Here is a 15,073-nt window from a genome sequence, read left to right on the forward strand (position 1 = left end):
AAGGAAATACTTAAATACCATGAATGTCCTGTTGATCTGTGCTGCTATAATTTTAATGAGAACCCAGAAAGCATAAGCGCTATGCCTTATTTTTTAGCAAATATTTCTGCTTCATTCACCATTATATTAACCAAGCAGACACTTAGTAAATAACACTTTATACAGTGCAAACATCCTTAATACTCTATCACTTTGAACACACCAAAACTTTCTCCAAAGTGTAAAGAAACAGTATGTAGGCATTTGACTCTAAAATTTAAACTTTAAAAATGAATAAAGTAAAAATTTCAAATTATAAAAGCATATACTGTGAAAATAAAATGTCTTCTTCTCTTCATTCAATCCTAGGACAGCTTTTCAAAGGTATGAGTTGTTAATATTTTCATGTGTTCCCTTCCCAAATAAGGGTATGCACTCTTGCCAACTTTTAAACTTTCTGATGAGCTAAATTTAATAATATGATAAGTGAAAAAATCATTATTGTTTTAATTTGCATAGTCTTAATTTGGGATGATGTTGAACATCTTTTCACTGATTAAAGACTTTTTTTCTCTGAGATGCTTATTATAGCATTGGTCATTTTCCTTTTGAGAAGTTTATCTTTTGCTTATTGATTTGTGACACTTTTTTGATATTGAAAAATTAGCTCTTTGTCTTATATGTTGCATACTTTTCCTCTGTTAGATATTTGGATTTCTTTATGACTTTTTTCTGAATAAGTCTTTTTTTTCTTAGTCTTTATGTAGTCTATTTTAATTCTTTTCCTTATGGCCTTTAAAAATAAGTTTATATTTTTTAAAATTACATTTTTAACCTTACCTTGCACCTTCTCTTTAAAAGTAGTTCTTTTCTTAAAGAAACTAAGGAGACCATAAATAGGTCTGGTTCAATAAACACATGAGCCCCTAGCTCTTAATAGGTCTGTTAAAATGAGACATAGGTGATTTTCTTTTTCTAGCAGTGATAAGGTAGTTTATGTTAATAGACTTTCCTGCTAAGATAACCTTAAAATCTGGACAAACATCTTAAAGTCACTTCAGAGCCATGGTGATAGTAACAATAAAATAAGTAGCAAATGAATAAAATATTTAAATGTTCAATATTAAACCACAAAAGTAGAATAACACATAAGAAAATTTCCTTGTAACTTTTGAGGGGAAAGTTTTCTAACTATGTCTCAATATCCAGATTCCTCTAAAAAGTATTAAGAATTTTGATTACATAAAAATGAAAAAAGAAATTTTGGGGTGCCTGAGTGGCTCAGTTGGCTAATGTCCAAACTCTTGATCTCAGCTCAGGTCTTGATCTCAAGGTTGTGAGTTCAGACCCCACATTGGGCTCCACACTGGGGGAACCTACTGTAAAATAAAAGGAAAAAGAAACCTTGGAGGTGCAAAAATTTAAATAAAAACAAAAGAACAAGTGGTTAAAATATTTGCAACTCAATCCCCAAATATGTAAATAAATCTTAGAAATCAATAAGACAATCCAGTACAAGATTGGGATAGAGTTGCAAAAAAAGAAATATACAGGTCCCCCATATGTATCAAAAGATGCTCAACTTCACTCCTAGTAAGAGACACAACTAAAGATATATTCATATACCACTTTCCCCAAACATATTGGGTAGAACAAAAGTTTGAGAATATAATCAGTTGTCAAGGCTGTAGGGAGAAGGCACTCTTATACATTGCCATGGGAATACAAAATGGTACCATTCTTCCTCACTCAATGGAGTGAATTTGGTGACACAGATTAAAATATATATCAAAAAATAAAAATAAAACAAAATAAATATCTATCAAGCTTACAAAACAGCTTACCCTCTGGCCTACTTCTAGGAAATTATCCTATAGATGAGTTAGAACAAGATCAAGAGTATTCATTACAGCATTGTCCTTAATAACTACAAAGTAGAAACAGCCACCAAATACCTACCAAGAGAAGGCTAGTTAAATAATTTGTGCTATACCTAAAAGTGGAATGCCATGCAGGTATAAAAGTACAGAGTGATATGGGAAGATCTCCAGGATATATGATTAAGTGGAAAAAGTAAGGTTTAGAACTATTCACATAGTATGCTATTTTTATATAGGGAAGGAAAATAAGAATATGCATTCATGTTTGCATCTATGTACATAAAAACACTGGAATAAAATAAGAGCCGGGGGAGGGTGGTAAATGAGGTAAAGTAGAAATGACACCTCTCAATGTACACTTTTAATATATTGCTTTAATTTTTGAACACATGAATATGTTACTCATCCAAAAAAATTTTTAAGTAGGTTTCCAACCAGTGCATTTAATTTCTATTCATTTTTTATAGATTTTATTTATTTATTTGACAGAGAGTGAGAGAGCACAAGCAGCAAGAGTGGGAATGGGAGAAGCAGAATCCCAGCTAAGTAGGGAGCCTGATGTGGAGCTCAATCCCAGCACCCTGGGGTCATGACCTGAGCAGAAGGAAGGCAGACACTCAACCAACTAAGCCACCCAGGCACCTCACTTATCCAAAACTTTAATATAAGGAAGGATGATAGGGTCTTCAGGAAACATGTAAAGCTGCCAGATAGCACTAGTAATGAGAGAAATATAAAATAAAATACCATTTCATAACCATCAGATTAAGAAAAATCAAATAGTTTGGCAATACTGTTTTGGCACTATATTAAGGATGTAGAAAAACAAGAATTTCCATATACTGCTGATGAGGCTACAAATTGGTGCAACCACTTGACTAACCAATTTAGTTTCCAATAAAGCTCAAGATACACTTGTCCTATAACTCTGCTGTTGCACTTCTTAAAGAAAATCTCATACAGCTGCACAAGACATATACAGAGATACTCATTGTGGCATTGTTTGTAATAGCAAAAAACTAGGGAAAACATCCTAATATTGGATAGGAGAATAGGTAGATTGTAGCATGTTCACATGCTGGAGTGCACTACATTAGTTAAAATGAATCAGAGCTGTATGGATCTATGTATTTAGATCTTTAAAACATAATGTTAAATGAAAATATCAAGTTGAGAAACAGTAAATACTGTAATATCATTTATGTGAAGTTTAAAACTACTTGAGAAGAGTGCCTAAGTGGCTCAGTCAGTTAAGCAGCTAACTCTTGGTTTTGGCTCAGGTCACAATTTCAGTGTCATGAGATTAAATCCCATGTAAGGCTCTGTGCTCAGTGTAGAGTCGACTTGTCCCACTCCCTCCCTCTCTGCTACTCTCATCACACCCTCTCTCTCTCTCTCTCAAATAAATAAAATCTTTAAAAAAACTACTTGAAGCAATAACATATGTTATTTATGGATAGATAAATATATAAAAATAGCATAAAAATGTACCCTATACAGCTCCTCTGAGGACCAAGCCAGGGGAATTAGAACAGGATAAAGTAATGAGATGACTTCAAATCTGTAACCAGTTTAGATATCCATAAAATAAAACATCTGAAAGAAATGTGTATAGTAAAATGTTGAGATGTGTTAAATATGATGGTTGTTGATTATATTATTTGTGTTGTTGTGGTTATTTGAAGTATTTCATCACTTAAAAGTCTAATCAAGGAAAAAGATATCCAAGGGCTTAATTATTTCATACAAATCTCAGGGTCAGAGGGACTAATGTCATCAATTTTAGTTGCTCACTGCAAAACTGTTCCAGAAATATAGAAAAAGCCATTATACTCTTTTTAAAAACCATCTAATATTGATTTTTTTCAATCCATCTTCCCAAAATCATCAGATCTACACAGTAAAGGAAGCAATAACTCTTGTCTCCATAGCTTTAGGGACTTGACTTGCTTTGTACACCCACTTTCCTGAAGACAACCCTAAAAAGTGTTCCCAAACCCTAGCTACTTAGAAAACTGGTAGGATGAAGGGATGTTATACCTGTCAGAATGAACTAAGTTACTGTTCCCCAGCATTGGTATTTTTGTGTCTCATTGGAGTGCCTGTTCTCACTCGGCTTCCTATTTGGTTTCTGGGGTTGAATGTTGCAATCATTGTAGATGAGGTTAGCCATCGTCATTTATTATGTCCTAGTAAAAATATCTTTTGTGGAAGTATCATTACCTCTTGCTAGTTTTGCTACTATCAGTCAAGCAAAAGTATATATGGACAAAACTGAGTTTACAAAAAAATATGAAGCCACAATACACTTCATACTGTGGTTTCAGTACTTTCAGACAAGAGAGGGCAATAAATAAAATATATGAGTGGAGCCACAGATTCTCTAAGAACTAGCAAATTGATGGAAAGAGTATTTCTCATCTCTTATTCACTATAGGCTCAAATTCACCATGCAAGTGAATTGCTGAATCAAACTTCTTCAGAAGTGCTCTTTCTTTGAAGGGTTCAAGAAGTAACCTACAAGACTTAACTGAGCTTACCCAGCACATGAGTGGCAATGTCACAGTCAGTATTCTTCTTCTACATGAAAGACAGTGTAGGATTACAGAATGTATGCTGGCCTCAGAGGACATCCAAGACCTGGGTTCAAGTTCCAGCTTTACTTAGGGGTACAGTCATTCAATTCCTCTGGGCTGCAGCTTACTTATCTCTAAAATTAAAGGAGTTACATAAACACAGAGAACAATCTGGTAGTTGCAAGGGAGGGGGAGTGAAGTAAGTGAAGGGTATTAAGAGGTACAAACTCAGTTTTAAAATAAGTCACAGGAATGAAAAGTACAGCATAGGGAATATAGTCAATGATACTGTAATGATTTTGTATGGTGACAGATGGCAACTATACTTATCAGTGGTGCACATTTTGTGATGTATATAAATGCCCAATCACTATGTTGTATACCTGAAACTGATATAACATGGTGTGTCAACTATACATCAAAAGTTTCTAAAAATAAAATAAAATAAATGGAGTTAGGAGATGTCCTCTAGTGTTCCTTTTTTTTTTTGTTTTGTTTTGTTGCTCTAGTGTTCCTTTAAATACAAACACCTAATGACTTGAGTCTTCACTTGCTATGTAATTTAAAGAAAGCTCATTCCACTCTCCTAAACAATCCCTGACCATCCGTTTGTCCAAGCTTCTGCTATTCCCTACTCTAAGCTATGGAATAAGAAATGAAGAAAAGAAAATTTGGTCAAGGAATGTTTCCATTGCCTCTGAAACCACGTGAAAACATTTACTCTTTTACCATAACTATGTTTTGCTAGGTTTTCCAATTAAAACAGCACACACTTATAATTAATTATAACAATCACACAATTGAAACAAAGCTTATGCAGATGAGTCTGCACAGGTATATCCAGATACATATTATTTAGTAGTTTCAACTATAAAGTAACATATTGCACTCACTTACTTACTATGTTCTATTTTGGTATTCCTTTATTGGCCTTTAGTAGAAAAAAAAAGAACTTCTCTATGGTTTATTAGAGTACAATCTATAAATGACTATAAAGCTGTCCTGTGAAATACTAATATTATGATTACTTGTATCTTTAATAATAATTCATCATCGTGCCTTTGTGCGAAAAGAACCTATTTGCCAACTTCTGACTCCTGAATTGAAATATCTCCTTTTCAGTAAGAGACATAATACTTAAAAAATGCTGAGTAAGTGCATCAGCTCTATTTCCTGATTATGCCAGTGGTTAATGTCACCTCTAAGGTGACAGCAACCTCACCAGCCATTGAATAAAGAACACTTCTATGTTCCTACTTCTAGGGTTCATTTAAGTAACCAAAGGTTTAATAAGAATGTCTTTTTTCTTAAAGTCTATTCTAAATACTAATATCTCCTTGAACCCTTAGATTATATAAAGTTTCTCAATACTCAGTTGAAAAGTGCAAAACATAAGCAATTAACCATTTATTTGTCTTTTAATAGTCAAATAATATTTTCACACCTCAGTTTTATTGAAATGATAGAATTATTTAACTCATTGGTTTTGTTTCTATTTTTGTTTTATTTTGTTGTTAAGAAAGTAGTCTTGAGTAATTGTGTTCCTAATCTTTTTTGGAGGAATTAGTTTGTAAAAGGAATCAAGTTACTTTAGTCCTTCTGTTTTGGACTATAATAAAAAGGTAAATTATTTCTGGGGTAAAATCAATTCCCTAAATAAACTTAGTTTCGCCTCAGAAAGGCATCCGTAGGAGAAAGGAGGGAAGAGTTCTGGTTCAGGTAAATGTTGATGAGTAAAATAATAGATATTGGTGAAATTTACACTCAACTTCCTTAATTACTAGAACACTGGTTCAAACCCTGGTTGATGAAAAAGAAAAATCTCCTTGCTGCATTTATTAAGGATTTATAACCAATGGAGAACCAGCTACTGACGGGCATAAATACAACTGTTAGAATTGTGATTGAGTACTTCCCACTGAGGATTATCAATGCTCCTCCTTCTGGAACATTGTTTGAGGACGTGTGAAAAAAAAAAAATGCTAACTTTCCCTCCTCAAATCAATTCATACTTCAAACAGCTGCAGAAAGTTCAATCAGATCCTTATTTAGTGAAATGAGAAAGAATGATCATGGCTGTTTGGAAAAGCTCCATGATTAATTGTGTTTAAACAGTCATTACTGTTTTTCACTAATGAAAGGTTATAGGTTCCGGTCATTGATAACCCACAATACGGATGAAAGCATATTCTTATCAGCAGTTCATTTCATGTAAAGAAGAATGCTACAAGATAGTTTACCTCTATCTGCATCTTTAGAAAATGACTTTGTGAACCAAAGTTGACATTAGAATCTCAAAGTGTGGAAATCGACTTTGCCATGGGGATTAAATTTTAATACACAATTATTTGTTTCCTTTAGCACAGGACTATAAATGTAAGTATGGGTATCAATCCAAATACTTAGCGAAAAGTTAAAATCTAGATTGAAGGCCATTGGGAGAAAGCAGCTGCATTTACTTCCTTAATCAACAGATTAAGGAAGTAAAAATGTTTAGGTAATAATATGAGAGACTAGGGAGATGATCCACTCTGATGGAAAAAGCACTGCACGAGAGATTAGAGTCTGAGCCTGGGTTATAATTATGCTTGTGCTACTTGAGCAACCTTGGGCAAGACACTTAATTTCTTACAGCTTCAGTTTTTCATCTGTAAAATCTAAGGACTAGATTTGGTTATTAGTTAAGTCTTCTGTCAAGCTTTGATTCTATTGATCTATGAGCACTCTAAGATGTTGGCCTTAAAACCCAAACAAATAATATTTTTAATATTATACCATCACCCTGTGTGCTTGTTCATTTATAAATCATACTATATACTACTCATATGTCAAATCTATTAAAAATATGACCCAAAATATTTAAAAGAATGAACTAAAAATGAATATTTTAAAGATATTTTGGAATGTTTATCAATAATTAATGTTTACCAACAAAAGATCAACTATGTTTCATTTTTTTTAAACTCTTGATTTAAAACACCTTTTGATAAAGTAATCCAAATATAATTCTAAGGCCACATTTTTTCCAAGACTTAATTTTAGGGGCTGACATAAATGAAAATGATACTTCACAAAGATATAGAGATCCAGATGGAAGAAATCATTGACCAAATTTATTAACACTCATATTTTTTCACTTTCATCCACTATCAACACTAACAACACAAAGGCTTTTGTTGAAATTCAAGGAAGGAAGGAAGACACAAATTATCAATAATGAAAGAAAAAATTCACTATAGATGCTACAGACATTACAAAGTTTGGGGTTATTATGAACAATTTTATGCCAATAAATTTAAATTTTTAGATTAAATTGAAAAATTCCTTGAAAGTTTACCAAAAATTACATAAGAAAAAAATAGAAACACCTCAGTAGAACTAAATATACTAAATAAACTGAATAACTAAAAACCTCCAAAAAGGCTCAGGCCCAGATAGCTTGAAAAGTGAACTTTTCAAGCACTTAAAGAAGAAATAACATGCATATTAGAAATGACAACCCTTCCAGAGAATTAAAAAGTAGAATAATTCCCAACTTCTTTTATGAGACCAATTTGTTTTCTCAGATGAAAGACAAAGCCATTACATGAATAGGTGAAATAATGTATGATCATCTCAACAAATGCAGAAGTAATGGATAGAAGCCAACACTCATTCAGAATTAAAGGTCTTAGAAACCTAGAGATAGAAGGGAATTTTCTTAATTCAATAGATAGTGTCCATTAAAAACATTATGCTAAGTGTGTGATTCTGGGGTCCAGGGACTGAGTCCCACATCAGGCTCCCTGAAGGGAGCCTGCTTCTCCCTCTGCCTATGTCTCTGCCTCTCTCTGTGTGTCTCTCATGAATAAATAAAAATAAAATCTTTAAAAATAATAAATAAATAAATAAATAAATAAATAAATAAATAAATAAAATAAAAACATTATAGTAAATCGTGAAACACTGAGAACTTCCCCTCTGAGACTAAAAACAGAGAAGGATACTTGCCATCATCATTTCCATTGAATGATGTCCTAAAGGCCTAGCTGTGCAAGAAACAACAAGAAATAAAACGTTTAAGGTTTGAAAAGGAATAAAACTTCCATTATTTACAGATGACCTGACTGTATATATATAAAATCCAAAAATCATTTACAGATAAACTAGGAGTCAAAAAGTTAAGTTGTCAAAGTTGAAGATATAAAAGCAATGTACAAAATTCAACTTCTTTTTAATATACACCCCAAAATTTAGAAAATAAAATTAAAAGAAAAATACCACACTGGTTATAAAGGAAATGATAAACTGTACTTCATCAAAATTAAATTATTTTGCTAATAAAAAGGTACTAGTAAGAAAATTAGAAAGACAATCCAGTGTAAGAAGATATTTGTAATGATTATTTCTGAAAGACTTGTCTTGAGAATATATAAAAAACTATGAGTCAAAAACAAAAGAACAAACAATCCCCTAAAGAATAGGCAAAAAAAATCTGAATACACACTTGAGAATAGAAGACATAAAATGGTCTAGAGCACATGAAAAGATACTCAACATTATTAGTCATTAGAGAAATGCCAATTAAAAACAAAATATATAGGCTTTTGTTGATATTTGGCTAATAACTTTACAACCAGTATGATGACTAAAATTAGAAAACTGACAATGACCTGGAGTTGATGAGAATGTGGATCATCCACCGCTGGAGGAGGAGGTGGCGGTATGTAAAATGCTTCAACTATTTCAGAAAACTGTTTCAAAGTTTCTCAGAAAGTTAAGCATATACCTTCTCTAGGACCCAGAATCTTACTCCTAAACATTTATCTGAGAGAAATAAAAACATATGCACACATACACACAACTTGTACAAGAATGGTTATTCAAGCTTTATTCATAATAGCCCCAAACTTCAAACAATATAAAGTCACATTAACAGGAGAATGAATGAACCATGTATAATCATACACTGGAATACTGTTCAGGAGTAAAAAAGGGAATTTGACACACAGAACATGAATACATCTCCAAAACATGATGTTGTGTGAAAGAAACCAGACACAAAAGAGTGTATACTGTATGAGCACATTTATTTGAAGTCCAAGAACAAGCAGCACTAATATAGAATGATAGAATTTAGAATGTCTAGGATGGGGATGGAAGGACTAACTGGAAAGGTCATGAGGGGACACTCTAAAGCTGTGGATGTTCTCTATCCTACATGGAGTGGTCATTCCACAGATCTTGACAAAACTCATCAAACTGTACATTGAAGATCTGTGCATTTCATTGTATCTATAACTCAATAAAAATAATTAAAAGTTACAGAATAAATATATAGCTAATAAACAAAAAATAATGAATATAAATGAATAAATCTAACTGCAGTGTTCAAGACGTCTACCCAGACAATTACTGCTGAGAGAAACTAGAGAAAACCTAAGTACATGGAGGGATAAACTGTGTTTATACTCTGCTACCCAGGATTCTATAATAGTAGGAAAGGATGAACTACTCTAAATAATGCTGAATGACATGAAAAAAGATACAAATTTGAGTCAGTTTTAAGCAGCAAATTAAATTGAAGATTGAAATAACTAAAATAGCTGATAAAATATTTTTAAACTACTTTAAAATTCATCACTAACTCTATCAAAAAATAAGAATATCAAAGTGAAGTTAAGAATTGCAGAAATTATTATAGTACCAAGACTGTCCTTTGTCCTAATGGCTTTTGTTAACACTTGAACTTCTGCTTTAATTACTGAATTGTATACAAATGACAGGAGATGAAGTCTAGGGCCTGCCCAAAGTGGTGATGCTAAGTCCAAAATTTACAAAACATGAAAGGGCATAAAATATGATGAGGTTCAGGACACACTCTCCCAAAATATGGCACACCTTGGCATATTGAATATTTCAAGTTGAAGGAACCTGAGAAACAGTAAGAAAGGATTTTCTTACCTTCTACCAAAGCACTATAAAACCTTCATTTAAAAAGTTCCAGCTATAATTAGATGGAAGGAGCACCCTTGTCTTCAAAGACAGAGGGACACTGAGAAGAATCTGAATGAACAGGACTTGCTGTTTTCCCAAGTTTACTACATTTAGCTCATACCCTTTTTGGTCCTAACACATTTTCCCACAACTCTCTACTCTTCATCAAACTGAGCAAAAAACAATTCAGATTTAATCACTCCTCCAGGTCTTCATTTCCTTTTGAAAGCTCCCATGCTTACAGAAGGGAAAGGGCAGGACTTCATAAAAATCTGCTTTTGCTCCTTATCTTGCTTTCTATTCTTGCCAGGACCTGCACCCTCACCCCACTTCACACATGCCTCAGAATGTCCACCTTGTAAGGGACAAGGAGGTAATGATTTCTCTAGAATACATAACATCTAAGGAAGAACCAGGTAACAGTGACCTGAGGAAGCCATCATATGCTCATTCCAGATCAAGGCTCTAGACATGTCAATGCCAAGGCCCCTGGCTCCAAGGAATAATACTTGGGCCTTGGCCATTGTTCAGATGAATTCCTGGGTGTCTGAAAGGACATGTATACCAGGCCCCAAACAAAGACAAGACTCCCTCTTTTCCTTTCTGAGTCTCCCAGAAGCTCCACCTGTATCTGTTCTCTCCATATCTTCAATAAACTCTGCTCTCACTTCCTACAGGCTCATATTTGATTTCCAACCTATGTGAAGCCAAGGACTCCCTTGGCTACTCCTGCGGGACCCCTTTGAGTCTTCAGATTTGGCCTGCCTGCATCAAAGGAGAACTTACAATAAATCATTTGTATGTTTTTCTCTTCTTAATCTGTCTTTTACTACAGTGGCCCCCACCAAAAGCCTAGAAGAGTGGAGGAAAAATATATTATTCCTCCTCTACAGATATTGTAGTTGAAAACCATCAGAAATAATAAACAGCAAAGTAAATAAAAAAGCAGATTTAATATATATCTAAATGCTCAGAAATAGAATGAAAATAACAATGTTTAATATATTTAAGAAATAAAAGGGAAACTTGAAAAATAAAAGAGCAGAGAGCAATCAGATTTAAGAACAGATTGAATTAAGAAGCAAATAAAATTACAGAAATGAAAATACCTATAATAGAAAAAATAAGACTCAAGAGATGAGACTTCATGGAAGAGGGAATTATTGAATAGAGGAGAAAAAGTATTCAGAGAAGTTTGACAAAGACAAAGAAATGGAAAAATAAAATTGAGGTTAAAAGGAAAATAATTGGGGCACCTGGGTGGTATACTTAGTTAAGTGTCTGACTCTTGGGTTCAGCTCAGGTCATGATCTCAGGGTCCTGGGATCAAGGTCCACACTGGGCTCCACACTTAGTGTGGAGTCTCCTTGAGATTCCCTCCTTTGCTCCTCCCTACCCCCCACTTGCATTCTTGCTCTGTCTTTCAAATAAATAATTTTTAATGTTAATCTATTATTTAAAAAGGAATAAATAATAGAGTAATAATAGACTATGAAACAGAGTAACAGAGTAACTGATTGGAATTCTAAAACAAGATAATAGAAGGAAGAAGAGCCAATAATCCATATGGGGAGAAAAAATTAAACACAGTCCCGGGATCCCTGGTGGCTCAGCGGTTTAGTGCCTGCCTTTGGCCCAGGGCATGATCCTGGAGTCCCGGGATCGAGTCCCATATCAGGCTCCCTACATGGAGCCTGCTTTTCCCTCTGCCTGTGTCTCTGCCTCTCTCTGTGTCTGTCATGAATAAATAAATAAAATCTTAAATAAATAAATAAATACAGTCCCTACCTCACACATATACAAATATGAAATCAAAGATCAATCATCAATCTAAACAAAGAAACTACAACTATTACCCTTCTAAGAGTAAACATAGACTATGTTTGTGATCCTCAAGAAGGTAATGATTTCCTAGCAAGAAGGCAAAAAAGCATTAATCTTAAAGGAAAACACTGATAATGTCAGCTTTATCAAAATTTAGAGGTTCTGCTGATCAAGAAATATGAGAAGGCAAACTACAGACTAGAAGAACATATTAACAATACATTTATCTGACAAGTGATTAGTATTCACAATATCAAGTTATAAAGTACTCTTACAAATTAATAAAAGAAAAAAACAACTCAATAAAAAATGAGCAAAAGACTTGAACAGACACTTCATTAAAAAAGATATATGAATGGCTGTAAGCACAGGAAAAGGTGCTCAACAACATTAATCATTAGATGAAAGTTAAAACCACCAGAAGATACAGCTTTACACTACTGGTATGTCTAAAATGAAAAGACAATACTATGTGGTAGCAGAAAAAGAAAGACAACATTGCATTTATTGGCAAAGATGTGAAGCAATTGGAAGTCTCATGCTTTGTTGGTGGGAGTGTAAAATGGCACAACTACTTTGGAAAAATTCACCTTCCTGATGTGTTATAAGCTATGCTTTTTACTTTCCTCTTTTGGGTTACATGGGTCAAAACTTAACCCTTTTTGCTTAAGCTAGTTCAGGTTCAGTTTGTCTTGCTGGCAGCCAATAAATTCTGACCTACACTAAAAGATTAGGTACATAGATGGTACAACTGGATATCATTCCGCCAGGCAATGTGGAACTGGGACTTAACCACAGGTCCTTAGGCAAGGACTTGAACTGTCCTGCTCAGATTGGTATCCACAGTGCCAGCAACTCTGAACTGTGACGGAGATGGCGTTTGTTGCTTTTTCCTTGGCTGTGTACTTGTGTTTTCTGCCTACAGTGCCCTTCTGATGCAGACAATCTGGGTCAGCAAACACGAATGAGTAAAAAAGAAATGAGAGAGAAATGAGAAAAATCATGAAATAATAAATGGCAATGTTAAAATATTCATTTAAAAACCAGCTTTGGAGACTTGCATAATGTACATGCAGCCTACACAACCATAATTTAAGGATTAGCAAAAACAATGTATAATTTTCATGATTATGCAGACTGTGGCCTTCAAGAAAATGCTGGTGGCAATAGACACAGAACTACATTTAAGTCAGATATTAAGTAAGACATTTGCATATTCTAAGGATTAAGGCAACTGGATCTTACATAGACTGGTTGGCACATATGAGAACATTCCGAACTGGGGTTTACATTTTTTAAATGTTAGACAAATTCAGTAATAAATCAAATGGAAAACCCATGGTGTATTAAGTTACCTTCAAGTTCCATTTACATATAAATAACGTTAAGCTACTGGTGTGAATTCAGGGGGATGTTTCCTTCCTGAGAGTTGTTATTGCTCCTGCTTTCAAGTAGTGGAGAAACCAGTCAGGTGGGATTTATACGTGGCTGAACATTACTTCTGTTAGAGACATCCATTCTTTGGTTCTTTGCCTTGTGGATCTTAGCTTACTCAAATGCAGCCAAAACAACCATTTCCTCTTTTGCTTCACCCTATTCCCCATCTGACCTTTCTTGACATGTAGGACTCTTAACAAAGAATAACGCATACCTGTGTCGTAATGCACAAAAAGTCTTTTGCTGTGACTGCCCACGGTCCGTGGCTCAAACTCCACTTCCAGTTGCATGGACTCTCCCACATTAAGAGTTCCAACAGATGGCTCTACAGAGAAAGGCCTGCAGTGCACAGGGAGACACACTATCAGAGCACATTGGTGGCCAGGGAAGAAAGAGAGGGTACAGGAGTTCTAGTTCTGCAGACAGCTCAGATCCCACACCACAATTCAGTGACGCAGAAGTAAAGTACTTTTCCCCCCAAAGTGAAAGTACTTTGCTTTTAATGTTAAAATAGAAGTTCTAGAGCAGCAAGTGTAAGAGGAACTTAAATGGTATGGTAGTAGTCTTGTTTGTGTCCTTGCCATTCAGCCATTCTTTTAACATTCGTTGAGTGATTCCAGTAGTCAGACTTAGAACATGTATGCAAATACTGTAATTAGCAGAAGAAAAGTACTTTGGAAGGGATAAAAACCAAGTTTTGTGACAGTTCAGAGAAGAAAAGTTTTCATAATGGAAAAATCTATCAGAGTCCCAAATATCACACATCACATGAGGACAATTTGAGAGCAGTTTAACTAAGGCTCTACTTTATTTTTATTTTTTATTTTTTTGCTCAAATATAATAATTTTAATAATGTCTTAAATATTTAAATTTTTTTACATATTTTTTAAATTGGAGTTCAATTTGCCAACATATAGCATAACACCCAGCTAATCCCATCAAGTGCCCCCCTCAGTGCCCGTCACCCAGTCACCCCCACCCCCCACCCACCTCCCTTTCCACCACCCCTTGTTCGTTTCCCAGAGTTAGGAGTCTCTCACGTTCTGTCTCCCTTTCTGATATTCCCCACTCATTTTGGGGGAATATAAAAAATTGTGAAAGGGAATAAAGGGGAAAGGAGAAAAAATGAGTAAGGCTTTACTTTAAAAAAGGGGAAGGGGAACTACAAATGATACAGTCCCCCAGGGTTATAGACAGCAAAGCCATTACAACCTCTAGGCCCAAAGAGACAAGGAGAAGGAGTTGCTTTGAACTTCACAAGAGTCCTATGAGAATGCTGCTTTACGAGGAGCAAGGAGCTTTAGTCAAGAGAGAGAGTCAGCTCCAATGGCCTCACAGGGAAGACACTAAGGGGAAAAGCACCCTGACATCATATTCTCCTGTCTGATCATCTGCTGGGA

The 15,073-nt window shown here is 34.5% G+C and overlaps 1 protein-coding gene across 10 annotated transcripts in view; it reads right to left on the reverse strand.

Annotated features, from left to right (window-relative positions):
- The window catches only part of HYDIN (HYDIN axonemal central pair apparatus protein), a 358,050-nt gene that overhangs the window by 258,559 nt on the left and 84,418 nt on the right, over window positions 1-15,073 (reverse strand). For all 10 annotated transcript variants that reach the window (XR_005990460.1, XR_005990461.1, XR_005990462.1 and 7 more), the window contains exon 7: window positions 13,887-14,011. Coding sequence is in view for 7 of the 10 variants with exons in the window: in XM_041773068.1 (XP_041629002.1) it covers window positions 13,887-14,011 (125 nt within the window). In the remaining 3 variants the exon portion in view is untranslated. The remainder of the gene's footprint in view (window positions 1-13,886; window positions 14,012-15,073) is intronic.

Source organism: Vulpes lagopus, chromosome 10 (genome assembly GCF_018345385.1).
Source record: "Vulpes lagopus strain Blue_001 chromosome 10, ASM1834538v1, whole genome shotgun sequence".
NCBI lineage: Eukaryota > Metazoa > Chordata > Mammalia > Carnivora > Canidae > Vulpes > Vulpes lagopus.